Source organism: Chlorocebus sabaeus, chromosome 25 (assembly GCF_047675955.1).
Source record: "Chlorocebus sabaeus isolate Y175 chromosome 25, mChlSab1.0.hap1, whole genome shotgun sequence".
Taxonomy (NCBI): Eukaryota; Metazoa; Chordata; class Mammalia; order Primates; family Cercopithecidae; genus Chlorocebus; species Chlorocebus sabaeus.
In genome coordinates this window covers 22,446,728-22,467,035 of record NC_132928.1, presented here as the reverse complement: position 1 = coordinate 22,467,035, position 20,308 = coordinate 22,446,728, and the positions used below count along the sequence as shown (strand labels likewise).

The 20,308-nt window shown below is 39.1% G+C and overlaps 1 protein-coding gene across 1 annotated transcript; it reads right to left on the bottom strand.

Annotated features, from left to right (window-relative positions):
- Positions 1-11,226: 11,226 nt before the first annotated feature.
- Positions 11,227-18,319, bottom strand: YOD1 (YOD1 deubiquitinase). The gene is made up of 2 exons (XM_007988650.3): positions 17,962-18,319; positions 11,227-16,994 (listed from the first exon to the last, which is right to left on the bottom strand). The coding sequence occupies exons 1-2, from the start codon at positions 18,302-18,304 to the stop codon at positions 16,291-16,293; spliced, it is 1,047 nt and encodes a 348-aa protein (XP_007986841.1). The 5' UTR covers positions 18,305-18,319; the 3' UTR covers positions 11,227-16,290.
- Between the last annotated feature and the right edge of the window lie 1,989 nt (positions 18,320-20,308).

Here is a 20,308-nt window from a genome sequence, read left to right as displayed (position 1 = left end):
CTCACCCCAGTGCTTGACAACAATCTCCTTGGCCTAATTTATTTCTGGGGAAATAAAACCATTCATCCCCTAAGAGGTCCCTATCCTGATGGAAGAGTGACCGGACAGCTTGAAAGGAGAGAGCATGCACTCTGTCATTTGGTCCTCTGCTCTCTTTTAGTTGTTCATGGAAGTTGGCAATACATATTATGAAATAAAAACAAAACAAACTACCAACCAGTTTAGCAACTCCTGCCTCCTTTCGTGGACTGACATTTGGCACTTGTAGGGAGAAGAAAGTAGGTAGAAGAATCTACTGCTTTTGGGAAGAAATCTCCCTCCAAGTACAGAGACCACTCTTACCAGATATGATTTTTGACTGGAAGCTGGTTTTTCCTAGAGGTCGGTTATCCTTGACACCTATCAGGATTTGAGGTATTCCACTTACTAGCATTAAAAGGGCAAGGAGAAAATTTAAAATCAATGTACACAATAATTGCCAAAATTTATTAGGTTCTTGCTATTTGCTAGGTATTGTGCTGAGCGTTTTCATGTATCTTTTTCTTTAGTCTTTAACTTAAAAAAGTAGACATTTATTAATATCTAAATTTTACAGGGAGGTTAAAAAACTTTTTCAAGGCCATGTAGCTAGGAAGAGGCAGGGTGGGGATTTTAATTCAGGCAATATAACATCAAGATTGCCATGAATCAGCATAATGCCAATCTGCCTCTGTTTTGGAGAGAATCTCAAGTGGGAATCATGAAATACACAGATAATTTGCAAGTGTAATTCTAGCAATTAGATTCGTCCTTTTCCATTTCATTTCCTACTTAAAGTTATTAATATGTTTTATAACAAGATGACACATGGCATTCATCTTTCCTCTTTTTGTGATCACGGTTGGATAGGAAATAAAAAGCACAGTGATCTGGGGCCAAGGTAAAGATGAGGTGGAGCAGGACTAATAGATAGGAAGGAGGTTGGAGGAAGCCTGGGATAACCCAGTCCCCTATCAGCAGCCTATGGACATCACAGCTGAATGAGCACTTCAGGCTATGACCTCTCTCCCGGGTGTGTCATTCAAACATGTATGATGTCATAATACTAACAAAACAGGAAGGGCATCTCCAAATCAGCAGTTCCATGCAACCAGAGTCACACCCATGGATGAAGTCAATGAAGTTGATCCAGCTCCATAGGTGTGTGATTTGAACATTTGCTAAAAAAAAATGAATTGACTTATGAGAATTAACTTCCAAGAGGACAGTAGGCAGTCTTATTTGTGAACAGACACAGTTTTTCAGTTATAATAAAATTAGGATAACTAGGAGGAATCCCTATCTTTTACCAGGTAGAAGCAGGGACATAGACAAAATCATCTTTCTCTTCCTCTCTTTCCTCTCAAAAACGTTTTCTTTTTGTAAATTATGAAATATTTCAGATACCCTGCCATAACAAACACAACCGTACCTAACACCCAGTTCAGGAAATAAAACATAAACATCATAGTCGAAGTTACTTACAAGCCTTGAGACTCCCTTCTCTGCAAACACACATATGTTCTAGCTGAAATAAATCACTATCTCAAATTTTCTGTTTCCTATTCTCCAAGTACTTAAATGTTTTCCCTGGAATTCATATTGTTTTTGCTTTGTTTTATTTTTGCTTAGAAATGTACCAAGTCTCTAACATTCCAAGATAATTGGAAAGGAGGCCTGGACTACAGAAAAGGAAGGATTTCCTAAGTCAGTCAAAAGCCTGAAAGAATAAGGCTTCCTGGTTGATATCAGTCATCATTTGAGGGGGTATGTGTGTCACTGCTCTTAGTATGTAAATGCCTGTTTGATGACCAGACTCTGTGGAAACTAATTACAGCCCTGCTCACCTGATTCATCTGTTCCCTCCTTCTGCATTCTTGCATATGCTGTTGTGGTCAGGTCATCTCTTTGACTGTCAGAGGCTAGTTTATGATTTCCTTTCTGAGTACAACCTCCCCACTGAGGCAACCCCCTTCCCCCTAAGTGCACATGTAAGTGTGCACACACACACACGTGCACACACACACACGTCACTTCAAAACTGAAATATACCACAAACAGTCATTTTTGTGACTGGTGGTCACAAAATGTGGTAGGTGGAAACATACCACAAACTTTCCTCTTAGGCCCCTTGTAAAGTTAGACTCCGTAAAATAGTTGTGGACTTCCATTCTAACCATTCATGATACTTATTTATTCACATTGCAGTTACACCCTAGCAGTGTCTTCCTTTCCCTTTCCTCTCCAAAGGAAAAATTAAGTTACTTTGAACGTATGCTGTCACCATCCTTAGGAAACACTTTGCACCCAGTGTGTTTATGTTTGGGTGTGATACTATATGCTGGGGCTCTGAGTGTGACCTCTAAAATACTGGGGGAAGAGAAGGTTTTATTCTTCAAGTAGGGGTTGGGGAACAAGAGCTTTCTTTAAAGAGAGCACAGCTAGGGAAGAATTCAGATGAGGGTAACTATAATTTGGCTGTAAGATGTGGGACTGGATAGCACAGATTAGGACATCAAATAGATCACCAAGTTCTCACCGAAGTGATATTAGTGTTAAGACTAAAATAATTTGATGAGAACTAAAGCATGTAATTAAGTAAATTTGGATGAAGGAGTTCTGAAATCACTTAATTGTTAAGTAATTTTAGGGAGTATTTTTTTTCTCCTTTCTTTGTTGAGAGCAGTGTTTCTTCAGCCCATCTATCATGGAAATTTGGAGGACTCAGCTGCCCCTTTCTCCCTAGAACTAAAGAAAGTTTGAGGGCTAAGGTCACCAATTAGCATCAGAGAATTCTGCAAGAAACACCAAATTTTAATGTGTTCAAAATTGGAGTTACATTGTCCATGTCCATACCCCTCAAATGTCCTCTCTCCTCTATCCCCATCCCAGCTAATTGCATCACCACACTTCTTCTCACCCAGGCTCGAGAATACTTCACAGTTATTCTCAAATACCTCCTGTGAGATAGCTTTCATACCTCTTTCCAATTCTTTATCCTCCCTAGTCTGGTTCAGATTTTCACTGTCAGTGAGATCATGGACCACTAGAGATGGAGGAGGCTACAGAAATTACTTGTTACCCCTCTTCCATTTACAGACACACATCTGAGTAGTCATTCCTCCTCTTAAAATACTTCGATGGGTCTTCATGGCATTCAGGATGAACTTCAGAGTCCCTGTTATGACATAAAAAGACCTTCATGAGCTGGCCCTACATGCTTCTCCTAGCATATCTTCATTTATATTCTGGACTACAGCCACATCTACTGTTTCTGAAACTGCTGTGCTTTCATGCTTCTGGGCCTTTGCCCATGCAGTACACTCTTCTTGGATCTCTTTCCAACCCTTGGCATCCTGGCTTAGTCTTATGCTTCCTTCAGGGTTCAGCTTAAGCATGACCTTCTTTTGGAATAGAATATTAGGTGCAGCTTCACTGTAGTCTCTTAACACAATGTACACATCTGTATGTTCAACCCACTAGGATATAACTGTCCTCTTTCTCTCCCTGTTAATTTTGGATTCATGAAAGGCACTAATTTTTTTTCTATGTATTACTTTTCTTTTCTATTGTAATAGTTATATATTAATGTCAAAACTGCTGATAAACTCTTTGGCAACTGAACTCCTTAAGAAACTTGCCCTAAAAAGTTTATTCTTCATGATCAAGCTGAAAGATAATCCTTCTACTACTACAATTTTACGTATTGTTTTTTCCCGATTCTTGTCCTTTGACATGCTATTAAACTCTGCGTTGTTCTTAGAAGTAATGAGCATTGGCTCATTAGGATTGTTTTCAGAGGCTTTTGACTTTTTGATGTCATGAATATGTCTATCAATCTGAGATGCCTATGAAGGCCCTGAGTTGATGATGCTTCACACTGCAGTGATTGAACACATATCTACTGATGGGATGACTGATTTCCTTTATCTTTCTTATAACAAAATGCTCCTAACATTCTTCATGTTCTTTACTAATTATTATGGATATCTAAAAATTAATAAGAAATATCAGGATTAATAGAATTTATAAAGAATTGTAGCTTATAGCAAATATTCAAATAGTGGAAATGTCAGGTAACATTATTAGATTCCGTTTGGATCTCCTAGGAAGCTCCCAACAGCTCTACACAGAATCACTTGTTGAAATTCCCAATCTAATTTTTTTTTTTTTTGCTTTCCAAATTTGTTATTTTTTGGAACATTCTTCATTAAATTTGCATGAAATGCATACTCAGTATACATTTATTAATATTTATTTTATTTGCTATAATGACTCATTATTAACAGTAGACAGGGTCATGGAATACACACTTAACCACATGGTATGTTAGTCCATTTGCATTGCTATAAAGGAATACCTGAGACCTAGTAATTTATAAAGAAAAGAGGTTCGGCTGGGCATGGTGGCTCATGCCTAAATTCCAGCACTTTGGATGGCCAAGGCAGGGGGATTACTTGAGCTCAGGAGTTCGAGACCAGCCTGGGCAACATGACAAAACCCTGTCTCTACTAAAAGTACAAAAATTAGCCAGGCATGATGGTGCATGCCTGTAGTCCCAGCTACTCGTAGGGTTGAGGCGCTTGAGACTGGGAGATCAAGGCTGCAGTGAGCCATGATTATGCCACTGCGCCCCAGCCTTGGTGACAGAGCAAGACCCTGTCTTAAAAAAAAAAAAAAACAAAAAAAGAAAAGAGATTTTTTTTGCTCATGGTTCTGCAGACTGTACAAGCATGGTGCCAGCATCTGTTAAGCTTCTGGTGAGAGTCTCAGGGAGCTTACATAACAGAAGGCAAAGGGAGAGCCGGCAGTGTCACACGGTGAAAGAGGGAGCAAGAAAGAGGAAGGAGTTATTAACATGCATATGCTGTATACATTTGTTAATATTTCTTTTATTTGCTATAATGACTCATTATTAACAGTAGACAGGGCCATGGAACATACACTTACCACATAGTGTGTTAGTCCATTTGCATTGCTGTAAAAGAATACCTGAGACCTAGTAATTTATACAGAAAAGAGGTATGACTGGGCATGATCTCATGTGAGAACTTAGAACTTACTCATTACAAAAGGACAGCACCAAGACATTCATGAGGGATCTGTTCCCATGACCCAAACACCTCCCACTAGGTCCACCTCCAACTTTGGAGGTCACATTTCAACATGAGATTTGGAGGGGACAGAACATTCACACTATATCACATGCCAACAGCTCTAAGCAAGGCAGACTGAATAGACTGTAACCACTTGTCTCCTACCTGTTGGTTTCTTGGTTCCCAGAAATGTCACCTTTAATGGTCAACTCCACATATCAGCATTTCCTGCTCTTGCTTTTGATTTGGTGTTACTGGATTCCTTGGAGTCACTAACATCTTTATGTTGATCACATAACAGGCAGATTGGTACTGCTACAAATTCATGAGTAACAACCTCAAATGGGTACTCTATACTGCAGGCAATTACTACTTTTCTCTAGGAAGCTGGATTTCCCATTTTCTGAGACCACTCTTTTTCTCTCTCCATAACTGTCCACATCTCTTTCACTCCATTTTCATATAACAACTTTGTCACCAATTTTGAAAGCTTCAGTAAGACAACAGTAGTCAAGAGGAAGGAATGCCACATTCGCATCCCCAAATTTACAAACCTACCTTCCTTTGCACCATTTTCTTCTTTTTCTCTGTTGGTACAACAAAAACAAAACGTTTTTCCTATAAAATCCCATCATCCACATGTGCTCTGAATCTCATCTCACCAGCTCTATCCCTGCAACCTTCTCTCCTGCATCGTCATTTTGACCTTTCTCCTAAAATAATTCCCACATGTGTGGGAGTCATCACATCCCACGCATAAGTGCAAAACGCCGATCATCACACTTATGAACTACAAAAGGATCTTTTTTTTTTTTTTTTTTTTTGTGGGGGGGACGGAGTCTTGCTCTGTCGCCCAGGCTGGAGTGCAGTGGCCGGATCTCAGCTCACTGCAAGCTCCGCCTCGTGGGTTCACGCCATTCTCCTGCCTCAGCCTCCCTAGTAGCTGGGACTACAGGCACCAGCCACCTTGCCTGGCTAATTTTTTGTATCTTTTAGTAGAGATGGGGTTTCACCGTGTTAGCCAGGATGGTCTCGATCTCCTGACCTCGTGATCCACCCGTCTCGGCCTCCCAAAGTGCTGGGATTACAGGCTTGAGCCACCGCGCCCGGCCAAAAGGATCTTATAGCACTTGCATTTTTATTTCTTTGTAGTGTTGTCTTTTTTTTCCCCTCCAAATTATACCCACCACCTAGAGAAGTTCCTGGCATGACATTAGCATTCAAAATGTTTATTCAGTGAATTAATATTGTCTCAATCTTGAGGTATTTGACACCATATTTTGCAATAAGTAAAAGCTCAATAAGGATTTGTTAAACCATTTAATACTTTTCAGAGGTAAATTATTACCTTAGCTTTTCCTAGCCAAATTCAAGATCATTTTCTTGGTCTTCGTTGTAAGAGTAAGAAAAATAAGGCTAGATCTTTGGATGTTAAAGGATGAACCTAATGAGAGGGTGACTTTGGCAGTATGTAAAGATAATGCAAAATCTGTTCCTTAGTTTTGTAGGTTTAAAAACTCAAATTGATCAATTTGCTCCATAATATTAACGCTCTGGGAGAAGTAACTCAATCCAATAAAATTCGTTAGAGAAAGAGTTATCAACCCCAATACAAAACAGTTAAGTCATAGTGGAAGAAAGTTTGGAATTCCAGCAACTATAAAATTTTGTCCATAATTAGGAAGAGTAATTTTATGAAATGTCCTACATAATAGACTCTAAAAATAGATTATTATTCCATAAAAAGGACATTTCTATTTAATTCAATATAAATATCCAACAGAATGGAAATGAACTGTGTTAGAAAAATATTCATGGTTACTTGATAAAGTGCCTTTTCCTATTGGACAGTTGTAAATAAACCCTGACAAATTCTTACTAAACCCTTCTTTCTTCCATTGTTGACAGAAAAATTATTACCTCATTTGTTTCATACCTGATATTTCCAAGATTACATCTTTTTTTTTAAAAAAAAAACCTACAATTTTATGGTAGTTGTTTATTGATTACCATAAGAAAGGTGCTGCTGATGACTTCCACTTCCAGGAATTCTGGACTGGGTAATTCAGACAAACTCTCCTGCCGTTTGCAGTGGAGAGCCAAAAAGATAGTGAAGAATTTGGCCAGCACTAAGGACACAGGCCTGGATCAAGGTGAGGACAGAGGTCTGGTGTGTTGTGTCCAACATTTGAGGCCAGCCACTTTTCCTCTGGAGACATTTGTCTATTCCAAAATGAGTAGTACTTCTGACAGCTTAAGACAACAAGGAGAACAGGCATTGGAGTTCAGGGTCCACCAATGAATGTGCTCTAGTGAGCCACGCTCACTGCAGGTTGGGACCTCAGAAAGTTGCACCATGGGAGTGAGAATGAACTCTTCCAACACTGGCGTGGGGACTAGCTGTGCTGGACTTATGTAAGTTATGGTGATGTCTAGGCACTCTGTGAGATAGGTAAGGGTTATTGAGAATAATTTTGTCTACATTTTGTACTTAACTTCGGTATTGATTTCAAACCTGACTCCTGAGTCAGCAACAACTGCAAACAACTCCAGATTAATAGCTTTTTGGCTTATTGTATGATTTAACAGGGCCATCTTTAGGGTTTTAGAACACGGCCAAGTCATTATGACATCTACTCCAATACCTCAGGATTCACTAATGAAGTCCTCCAATTGAATACAGAGAAATGCCATAGGAATAAGATGAGAAAACTTCACTTCGTGTAAGGAAGGAATTCTAGGAGGTCAGAAGGGCAGAGAAGTTAAAAGAGTGGCAGCTGCTAAAGCAAAGAGAGAGAAGGCTATTCATTCTCTGAGAGCTATTACTAGTTTCTTAGGAATTCTTGAATTCATTTTATGAGGAAATCATAAAAGTTTCAGTGAGCTTAGGGGAATATGTTTGTGCCTTGTTTTCATCTGGTAAACATCCTCAAAATTTATAAACAATATAGAGACAAAGATAATCCAAGTCAAAACAAAATAGAAAATATATTTGAAATGCCTGCTTTTCTGTTCTTGAATGTCTCATTCAGGCTTAGAGATGTAAGATAAGCATAGATACTTACCCATCCAGTAATTATACACTTTGCCAAATACGTAAGTCCTGCTTTGTAGCCTTCGCCACATAACTAAGAACACAAGTCACTCTTTTTCTAAGCTCTAATGGAATGGTAAAGAGGACAGAAAAAAAGTTTTTCTTTTTGTAGTTATAACTAGCATTTAAAACGCTTTTTTTTTTTTTTTTCTGAGACGGAATCTCGCTCTGTTGCCCAGGCTGGAGTGCAGTGGGGTGATCTCGGCTCACTGCAAGCTCCGCCTCCTGGGTGCACGCCATTCTCCTGCCTCAGTCTCCCGAGTAGCTGGGACTACAGGCACCCGCCACCACACCTGGCTAATTTTTTGTATTTTTGGTAGAGATGGGGTTTCACCGTATTAGCCAGGATGGTCTCGATCTCCTGACCTTGTGATCCACCTGCCTTGGCCTCCCAAAGAGCTGGGATTACAGGCGTGAGACACTGCGCCTGGCCAGAGATTTTTTTTTTTTTAATTATACTTTAAGTTCTGGGATACATGTGCAGAACGTGCAATTCTGTTACATAGGTATACATGTGCCATGGTGGTTTGCTGCACCTATCAACTCGTCATCTACATTAGTTATTTCTCCTAATGCTATCCCTCCCCTTACACCTCACCCCCTGACAGGCCCCGGTGTGTGATGTCCCCCTTCCTGTGCCCATATGTTCTCATTGTTCAACTCCCAATTATGAGTGAGAACACATGGTGTTTGGTTTTCTGTTCTTGTGTTAGTTTGCTGAGAATGATAGTTTCCAGCTTCATCCATGTCCCTGCAAAGGACATGAACTCATTCTTTTTTATGGCTGCATAGTATTCCATGGTGTACATGTGCCACATTTCTTTATCCAATCTATCATTGATGGGCATTTGGGTTGGTTCCAAGTCTTTGCTATTGTGAATAATGCTGCAATAAACATGTGTGCATGTGTCTTTATAGTAGAATGATTTAAATCCTTTTGGTATATACCCAGTAATGGGATTATTGGTCAAATGGTATTTCTAGTTCTAGATCCTTGAAGAATCGCCATACTGTATTCCACAATCGTTGAACTAGTTTACACTCCCACCAACAGTGTAAAACGTCCCTGTTTCCCCACATTCTCCCCAACATCTGTAAAATAGACTTTTTTTTTTAAGATGATAGGGACCTAATGACTTCTAGCACTATTTCTCATTATGTAAAAGACTACTTCCATTACTAAATTTTTTTATATTATAGCTTCCCTTTTCATTCTTGTTAGGTTTTCAACGTAAGTTTATTTTGCAACAATATCCATCCTTTTTTAATCTGAGTTCTTTCCTCTAGGACCTCAGAGAATAAATCTAATTCATCTTTTATACATTTCCCAAAATTTGAAGTTAGCTATCATGTCAATCTCTTTTTCTTCCCCCCTCATTTCGTCAGCCTTCACGATGGCCATCAAACCTGTTTTTCACCACATTTTACAGGTAAAACCCACATCCAAACCTCCAATGCAACATGACCAACATTAAGACTATTGCGGTTGGGCACGGTGGCTCACACCTGTAATTCTAGCACTTTGGGAGGCCGAGGCGGGTGGTTCACGAGGTCAGGAGATCAAGACCATCCTGGCTAACATGGTGAAACCCCGTCTCTACTAAAAAGACAAAAAATTAGCTGGGTGTGGTGGCGGGCGCCTGTAGTCCCAGCGACTTGGGAGGCTGAGGCTGGAAAATGGTGTGAACCCAGGAGGTGGAGCTTGCAGTGAGCCGAGATCGCCCCACAGCATTCCAGCCTGGGTGACACAGCAACATCCTGTCTCAAAAAAAAAAAAAAAAAAAAAAAAAAAAAAAAAAAATAGGCTATTGCTTCCTTTTTCCTGCTCTTTCAAGTACTAAGATGTAGCTATTTTTGCAACCTAAGCCATAGCACTCTATTGGGATCAGAATTAGAATTAAGTACCATTGCTACATCTTTTGTCAAAACAACTATAAAGCCAGGTTTTCCCTCATGCTGAATTCACATAATGGATTGTTTAGAACTCAAGGGCAGGACTTCACATTTAGGAATATTCAATGTTACGTTTTTGGCTTGTTGAGATTTTTGAATTGTCATTCATTGTTCTATAAGTCTTCTCTGGCTTTACATTATCTGTAAATTTAATGACTATAAGTGGTGAGTGAAAATGAATTGCATGAGGCTAATTACATAAAACTGGTATAAGCCATAATGGTTCATTTAAACAACCATAGTGATAGGCACGATTCCAAACTTTTTTTTTTTTAAATCATGCATTAGTATCGCCTGGGGGCTTATTAAAATTGATTGTTGGGTCTCACCAATTTCTGATTTCCTTCTGAGCATTTGCATTTCTAACAAGTTCCCAGGTAATGTGATGACCAACTTTGAAAAGTATTGCTTTATGGGCACAATTAATTATTCAATAAGCTTCCATCACACAACCCAAGCAATTCTTTATGAACCTTGTAATGTGAGGTTTGGCTTGACTTATTCTTATGTTGGATGTATGCTGACACCCAGAGATGTATTTTATGCTGCTGTACAATTTGATTAGTTCCACTTCCTTAATTTTTAAGGTTTCAATGTGAAAGAATGGGTAAGTAGTTTAGGTAGGGAACCTGAACTCTGGCCAATTCTAATAGCCACAGTGTTGCTTCAAATACATGTTTAAATGTTGACACTACCAAAGATGAAATAAACCCTACCATAGTGATGTTGCTATTTTCAAACAGATTAAGTTCACAAAGATTGCAGTCTATTATAAAAGAAATATTAAGCCTTTCCACATTGACAATTTGTCAGCAACAAATATTGAATTACAACTTGCAGGATTTGATTTAGAAAAAAATTTAGTCAATGAATGGGAATTTCAAATGCCTTTCGGCGTTAAGGAGAAATACCTTAGTTTCTCCTATCTCATTCACTGAGTCCGCCTAAATGGTGATATTAGGCAGATTTTGGTAAAGATGCAGTAAGCTTTTGATAACATGTATATTGAGTAAAATAGCTGTTCACTGGCCCTCTGCCCTGATCCCAAAATAAACTCAAAACAACGTTTTCACTTCATTTATTCCTTTGAAACAAGTCACTTAATACAGCATTTAGATATTCAAAGTCATACACCTCATAAATAAAATCAATGCATCTTAATGACAATGGCAAAATCACGTAAGAGTTGTAGAAAATGAAGTTAGACATCTTCCAGGTAGCAGCAGTGCATTACTTCAAAAAATGCTGGCAAATAGGCGAAACATTTTTAAAACAAGAAAACACTGTCCATCTTAAGAAAAAATATTTTCTTATGCTGTTTTGCCCATCCCTATTTTTTCCAAGTCATATTCTAAAGCTCTAATTTGACAGTCTTGTGGTTTTATTTTTGCATCAGGAACCTGTCTCTACTGAATACAGAAATTACAGGAATATTGTTGTTCTCTAACCCTTTTCACAAGCTATTCATATTCATTCTGTAATTAGGCTGAATTTAAATTTTTTTCAAGGAAAACTACTACTCTGCTAAGTACATATTTCCTGTAAACAGCTGGAGTCCTGAATGGCACCAATGTGACTGGAAAACTGACAAAAATTAGGTCCCCTGGTCCTTTAGGTAACTTACGGGCTAATTACATAGCCTATACCAGTTTATAAAGTAGACTCGTAATCACAGTAGAAATTCTGAGCCTAAGATTATCCTTTCTGTTTACCTACAACTTAATCAAATTATATCTTCACTATTCCTAAACTCCTGTATGTTGGTTAGTACTTTTAAAAACATAAGTATAAAATGGCATCATGGCAAAATGCTTATAATTCATGGTTTCATACTTTAATGACAAGCTTTTTCACCTATGGCCATGCTACATTCTATGATAAGAAATGGGGAAGAAGGGTTGAGTTGACACAAAGGCATTGCTTTAAAAATGTTTGGAAAAGCATAATTCATGACTAGGAATGCATCTATTTGACAATCTCTTCTTTTTCAGTGGTACTTTGTCCTCTTGGCCCTTTTCTCCCTTCACTCTACCATGAGGGGGTTGGGTTACCAACCTCCTTTAAATGTATGTGAATCAAGACCTAAATCAGCACCCTACAATTCAACATCAATAATAATTTTAAGTCAAATATTCAAAGCACTGTAAGCAAAATGCTAGCTAATTTTGAGAAAAATAAACACTCTCCCACACCAGGGACATTTAATATTCTTTTTATGTTGAATGACATATGCTGAAATACTGTAACAGTTCATAACGAAACAGCTTTAGTTAATAAACTAGCTTATTCAAATCGAGTGTTTCACTTTGGACTTAAAATGATGTCACTTGTATATGACACTTTTAAGGCCTCTGACTCAAAAATCAGTTTCCTTAAAATAAGTCTGCTTGGAAACAAAGAAGTTTTAAGGATCAAATCTTTTAGAAATTATCAGTCATCTTTGCACTACAAGGACAATTTTGAATACTGCATTGTACAATGAATACAAGATATTCACATTATAATAACAACATTTTTAATGCTAGAGCACAGACCATGCTCCTAAGAGTTACTGAAATTGAGTTCTGCTGTTATCAAAACACCAGAATGCTGTGCCATTAGATACACTCTATACTGATGGCAATCTTTGATTAAGAAGAGCTGATGGATAGTAGCTCAAGAATTGTACTTTAATGTCCTTAATTAGATCCCTAGAGGGCCAACATGTAAACTTTTATTCCACATTTTTTTTAAAGTGCTGCAAACAAATTAAATGTGTCTCAACACATGAAAGAACGTAATTCTTAGTATGTTTAGGAAGGTCACCTGATTTGTCAAAAAAAAAAAAAAAAAAATCACTGTTGCTTCATCTTGCATACTTCCCATTCCATTTTTTTTCAAAAAGATGTAAGAAAACTATGTTTAGCTTAGGGCAACTTGCAACACCCACGTTTTAATCCCTACACAGAAGGAATAAACTGGAGAAGCAAGTTAGGCATGGGCATTTAGGGACACAGACAAATTAGATAGATAACATAATGTTAGTTAATTCCTGATTATTATTTTGCTGGGACTTCATGGAATAATCAAGTGGCATGACTACATTAGTTGTTAAAAACAGGGTCAAACTGACCAGCAGTCAAGCTTCAAGGGTACTACCTGACTATGCTAATTTCATGGGAAACAATAAAGAAATCAACCACAAACCATTAGCAAAAGATGTAACACACTAATGTCTTCGCTTGGCTAACACATCACAAAATTTCCAGGTATATTCAATTTTAGCTTCTGAAATCACTTTACTCAGGAGTGAATCTTCATAGCACTACACCTGACCTTTAATCCAAAGAAGAGTAGAAGGAAGGAAGAAGGGAGGGGTGGGAAAGTGAGGTCTTTATTCACTTTGCCACTGATATAAACTGTCCTCATTTTAATTAACAACAACAAAAAAACCTCCCCTATGGCAGGCAAAAACTGAATGAATAGGAAGAAGGATTTCACTCTGCTCTAGTACAAAACTTAAAGACATTTAATCCTCCTGAAAGTTATAAGTCCACAGATTTTCAAAATTCCCAAGATGAGAATTTACTCCCTTTAATAACTAATTTCAAGAGTTTAATAAGCACAGTAAAAAAGGAAAAAACAAACAACAACAACAACAAAAAACCCCTGTAAATTCTGTGAGGCTTTAAAGCTTGAGTTTAGAATGAGGAAAGGTTTAGGTTTTTAATCCTCAATAACTAAATCAGATGGTCCGCAAATAAAGCTTCATCTTGAATTTTCCATGATCAGAACACTAAAGTACTAGTGCTAAATTTCAGCAGATTAAAGTCATTTTTGAAAGGAATTTGACAGAGTATCTGTGTCCAACCGGCAAATGGACAACCTACATAACAGATAAAATAGAATGAAATAAGATCCCCTGAATAAATACTTGACACTTAATATGTAAACAAAGCACTTACAATGAAGGGGTTTAATTTTCCTTTCCATTTGTTAAATTTACCCACTGTAGAAAATATATACTGAATTTTAAAGTGACAGAAACTTATGTTGGAACATATCAAAACATACGACAGAAACATATCAAAACATGCCTGGCACAGTATAAATTACTCAATAAATATTTGTTGCATGAATAAACTTCTACATCTAAAGCTGCAGTAAGCAAATGTCAACTTTGTCTCCTGAAGTAGCAAAGAAAGGAAGGTAAGCATTCTGACTAACGATGCATAAAGCTCAATTTGATAATTGTTATCTAGTGGTATATTCTTAATTAACAGTTTTAAATTTAATATTTTCTGGGAGAAATAAAAAAGATACATAACCAAAACCATCTAGACCAGATGAGAGTCAGGTGTGGAGAGATTTTCAATCCTATTAATTTGAACATATTATGATTGCCAAACATTAAGTATCATAAGTTTATCAGTGCTATTTTTAAGGCTCAGTAAAATAGAAAACTAAACACTTTTAAGTTATACTGATCATAACAGCTTATATTGTCTAAGATAACTATGCACACAAAAGGTACTCAAGAAATGTCATCTGACAATTTCAAACATACTTTGTGAATTGTCCCTTAAAAGTACTTTTCTCCTATATTGTTCAAATGTTCCTTAATTTTATATGGCCACCTTCACCAAGTGAAAGTGCTAAAAGTAAATGTTAATTTTAAAACATTTGCTAGGAAGATATGCTGAAAAAGATCCAAGTGCTTTAAAGTATACCACTGATTTTCTAAGTGAGATACTTAATAAAAAATGAGACCAAAATAACAAAACTTCACAACATTAAGCCTCTTCACATTATATGAGATAATACATAACAAATTATAATTTAGCATCCCTGATCAGAATAATTAAGAGGTAGAAAACTTTATCTGGAAGATCTTGTAGTGAAGCTAAGTTTTAGAGGGTGTGCCTTGCGGATTAGTCCACGAAGCAAATGGCTACACATCTAGTATTAGGAAGAAGCAGAATTCTGAGAAAGCTGCATAAGGCAAGGATTTACAATTTTTCCTATTTTGGAAGTGAAACAAATTCATTCAACAGTATTACTCCAATTACTTTAAAACTTCAAAAATCAAAGTAAAAGATTGCAGACAAGCAAAGTGCTAATTTGCAGAAATGTGAAATTATTTAAAATAACTTTAGTGGAGGGATAAGGCTAGCACAAAAGCAAACGCTGTTTAGGTGTGCAAAAAATCTTACAAAAACCAACCCAAAGCAGAGCATTATTACTTGAAAAAAATGTTTGGAGGAAGTGCTCTTAACAAAAAGCTGAGAAAATTAAATCCTCCCAGACAAATCTTTATGCAAATGAAGAAAAAACTGAGGACTCAAATTTCAAGGAACTTCCAATTTAAAAAAATAGCCTGCTTAACTTTAAAATGTTATCCAATGTAACAAAGAGCAGTACATGAATTGCATTAAAACACGAGGCCAACGGTCTTTTAAAGCTTCAGGAAGCTGCTCAGGCACCTTTTCCCTCATACATTCTACTTTTTATACACTAGAGATCTTAAACAGGGCACAATCAGTTCCTGTTTTGTGATAACATTCTCAAGGATGAGACTCATCCCTGTAAAAATTGCTTGTGATGTACTTATCAGTGGTTAAGCACACATTTATAAAGTCTACTAAATTGCAATATAAAATCAGTTTGGACAATTCTGAGTATCTTCATTTGATGAATCAATTCATAATTTAGAAACTTAACTCATTCAGAGTTTTTAAAAAAGACTCGGTTACTGGAGACACTGTGGTAAATGTCCAGAGGACTCACAGGAGGCCTTCCACATTACCCAAAATGTGATGCTTTCTTCTACAAGTTAAAGCTGCTGGGTGCTAGTTTATAATACTCAATCTCAATCTTCAGGTCAGTGTCAGTAGGTGGCAAGGATCACCTATTCTGTCACTCCAGCAGAAAGAGGCATGTATGTACAGTTTACCACTGTAGACACACATCTGTAAACTTGCACACTAATTTTAATCTTAACAAGGAATTTCAGTGTCTTAGTGGTTTTAAGTCAAAAGGATGGTTCAAGCATTGTGTCCTTTGTTCTTTAGGGTTACGACAGCTTATTGGAAAACCCAGAGCCTTCTGGATCTGTGAGGTAGTAGACTTCAACCCTCATTCATGCATAGATCACACTTCTCCAAAGTTGGTATGGCCTGTCTCCTTGGCATGTTCCCTTGCTTCTGCTTGTCCAGTTAATCCTTTCTGACATACCATGCATCTCAGGGTGAAGCGGTTGACATCAGTAAACTGTCTCCTTCTTCTAGCTTCATCTGCTAATTCCAGTGCTTGTACAAGAACAATATCATCATTAGAGGAGAAAATGGTCAGAGGAGGTGTATCTGGATCAGGGAAGTTACGTTGAAGTGGATCATAGTGGATGCCATCATAAATAAGCAGAACCCTTTTGGTATATCCTGCATCTTCCCCAAAACGATCAATTCTTACTGTCTGTGTATCCACTACACATATTTCACATTGGTAAAACTTGGACAAAATCGATATCTCTATTGCTCCTCCCCAAGTGTCATCCCTTTTGATCCAGTCACAGTACTCTTGATTTGTTTTTCCCAGTATTGCCTCACTATAGAAGTCCGGATCGCTTGCTACAATTTGTGCTATGAGGCGTCTCATCTCAGGGGCACAAGCTGGATTCAAGACTCCTCCTTCGACGACATAGTACACACTGGTAAACAGGCAAGAATTGTCTGCTGGGACCACGGTTCTGGTAAGCACAGGCAAAGTTTCCCTGACGTAACTAGAAGCACCACGTTTAGTAAATGCAGGTGAACTTTTGGGCCTGGTTTGGTCTTCTTCAACGATCAGCATGTCACCTGTTAAAAATAAAACAAATCCCGATCTGCAGAGAAATTATAGAAGAAACCGAGAGTTCACTAGCCAAGTCTGTAAATTACAAACTGAAGGAGTTAAAGCATAAACTGGGGTTACTAAAGAGAATACAGCTTTGCAAATAAGTTACCAGTAACAATCTTTGTTCACTGAATTTTCATAAAGATGAAAAAAGAACAAAAAACACTTCAGGTTGCATCCCAATTTAGTGAAGGGGTCTGGAGTAAACAACTTTAAGCTTACCTAAAAAGATACATTTCAAAAACAAAATTTCCTTTCCTTATACAGCATTTTACAGAAGGTGCTCACTACAGAGTAGGCCGCTAGGGGGGTCTCCTTCTCCAGGAACTTATTTACTGTATTGAGTGTTTACAGCGTCCTTGATACAGCAACTGAAAGCTTTTTATTATAAACACTGATGTTCAAGTTTTGATATGGCACAAAAATAACTGCTACTGGTTAGAAATTGAAAGGGCTTTCAGTGGGTGTTTAAAAGCTGACTCGAAAATGAGTATGCCTGTCAAACGAAGTATCTATGAAAGGGATTGCAAAAATGAACCAAGAAAAAAAAAATCCTGCATCCTTGAGATCTCATCGATGATACAGGGGAAAAAAAACATAAGGACAGAGAAAATAGGCCCTACTTCTTCATATTTTTGTGGACGCCGACGGAAAACAAAATGGGATAGTTTCAAAGCCGACGAGAAAGCGGATTGGGGAAGGGGGACTTCAAGGATTTGGGTTCCCTTTCAACCCTGTGTCAAGACAAGGAGTTGCTAGACACTTGCCCCGGCCCCCGTCAGAGTTCTCTGTTCTTTGATCTATCCTCGCCCCTGGCCTCAAAGTCCCCCGCCGACCCACAGCCACCTTGCCTTGACTAGCGTTCTGTTCTCTCTCACGCCCCTCTCCGTCCTCCCGGGACTTTCCCTGGCCCCAGCCCTGATTCCTTACCAGATTGGATGGGCAAGTCTTCCAGAATGGTATCCCCATTGCTGAGATCCAGGCACTCGGGAGGGTATCCGACGAGGATTCGCTGACCGCCGGGGGCGATCCCGGTGATGGCGGCAATTTGGCTCTGGAGTTCCCGCACCCGGGTCCGGCTGGACAGCCCCTGCAAAACATGGGTGCCGTCCTTGGCCTTGCAGCGGAGCCGCCACATCGTGTCGGTCCGGCTGCCCACAGGCCAGACACCCGCGGGACCAGCTTTGGTCCCGGCAGCCGGTTGAGAGATGCCGCCGGGGCAACCAGGCGCCGGGTGGACTCCAAAATGGCGACCTTTAGCGGGGCCAAACATCGCGAGAAGTTGCGGGTGGTTACAGTTCTCGCGACGCTTCGGCGTGGCTTCTGCCTTAAGCGCGAACTCTTTTAAAGTGACAACTGATTTTTCCCCCACCCTCAGAACGAAGATGTAAACCTCCGTATTCCTAAAGGACAACGGGTCTTGCTACTTGTAGAGCGAGTGAGGTGCCCTCCGCGTCGGTAGCATATATGCTTAAGAAAAGAGGGCGGGGGAAAGAGTTCCTTAATGAAGCTCTGGAGCTTGGAATGTGACCTTACACTTAGTGAGGTCGGAAATTATTAAATTGGGGCTTCCACGCTACACCCAGACTACATTAGGAGAAACAGAATCATAGTTCACAACGCAAACGAATGACAGGAATGGTCACTGAGTCAAAGGACCAGTCAGAAACAATTATACTTGTGACTAGACTCGTGGCTGCATTAAACATTGACTCATTGAGGTTCCAGGGGCCAAAGGACTGGCCTTTCTGCCTCCCTGGGACTGCTTGAAAACGTCTATTTGCCACATCAGAAAGCACAGTATGAGGTCAGCATCTGGGCCCAGGGCAGCTGCCTCATTCAGGTGGTGGCAGTGTGAGGAGGAGTCATGTAGTGCGTGTCATCAGATTCCAGTTCAGTTCCTGGACATGCAAATATGAAGACTTCATTCCTGCCTTCATTGTAACAAGTATTCATTGCAGTTGGTAGACAGGGTGGGGTGTGAGACACACAGCCACTGAATTTCAAAGCAACGTGATAATGCTAGATTATGTGTACCTTTTCAACCGTGTGTGCCTAGAACCCAGGACTGTGAATCGCAAATAAAAAATGTTCAACAAATACTTGCTGAAAGAATAAAGACAGAGTTGTATAGACATAGAGAGGGCAACTGGAGCGCTCTGGGAGTTGTAAAAAGTCTCAAAGAGGAGATAACTGTTTGAACTTTTGGAAGAATGAGTTTAATTCCCAGGCGAAGGAGGAATAAAGACATCCCTGAATTTATATGTCTCTTTTCCAAGAAATCTATACTCATTGTTCTTTATCCAGCCGGTATCCAGACAGCAAGTCCCACTTGTCTAGAGTGGGTTTATCAAGCATCAAACGGGCCCGCTGGGGCAACTATGAAAAGTGTAGTTCACTTGGTCCAAACTTACCTCCACTGTAAAAGACTTTGCTTCTGAATAAATGATATGTAATGTTTCTATCTTTTCACATCTTTCATGACTCAATTTTTTTCTGCTGGTGCAATTTTCCTCCTTGGTTCCTCAAGACACTACAACAGATGATACAGCCTGAGTTGGGGGGTAGGTAGGAGGGAAGGTAGGAGCGGTTAGAAGTCCACTGGGGTGGCCGGGTGCCGTGGCTCACACCTGTAATCCCAGCACTTTGGGAGGCCGAGGCGGGTGAATCACCCGAGGTCAGAAGTTCGAGACCAGCCTCATCAATATGGAGAAATCCTGTCTCTACTAAAAATACAAAATTAGCTGGTGTAGTGGCGCATGCCTGTAATCCTAGATACTCGGAGGCTGGAGAATCGCTTGAACCCGGGAGGCAAAGGTTGCGGTGAGCCAAGATCGTGCCATTTCTCTCCAGCCTGGGCAACAAGAGCAAAACTCCATCTCAAAAAAAAAAAAAAAAAAAAAAAAAAAAAAAAAAAAATTCCACTGGGGTGTATGGGTGGGTCCAGGGAAGCTTCTGGTTCAATGATGAGAGTGGTTGAGTTTCTTAGGTTACAGCGTCTGACCTGTGGAACGGGGTATGTATACACCCTAAGGCATAATTAGCTCAAGTGTTGTGGTAGTTTATTCTAGCAAAAACATCTTTAAAGCTTACGTTCCCATTTATGGATCTAATGAGGTTCTGTTGGGATTCAGTAATGAGAGCGTTAATCTTTGCAGCATTTTCTCGTCACTCAAAGGGCACACCCTCTCTCAAGGCGCCTACTGAATAGTCCACTCTCGCGAGAGTCAGAAAAAAGCCAGGCTTTTTATTAACCCCGCCCCCAGCCCTATTAGTT

Coding starts and splice junctions, on each gene's coding strand:
- YOD1 (XM_007988650.3), bottom strand. CDS start 18,304: ATGTTTGGCCCCGCTAAAGGTCGCCATTTTGGAGTCCACCCGGCGCCT. Junction 16,995..17,961: donor AGACTTGCCCATCCAATCTG/GTAAGGAATCAG, acceptor TATTTTTAACAG/GTGACATGCTGATCGTTGAA.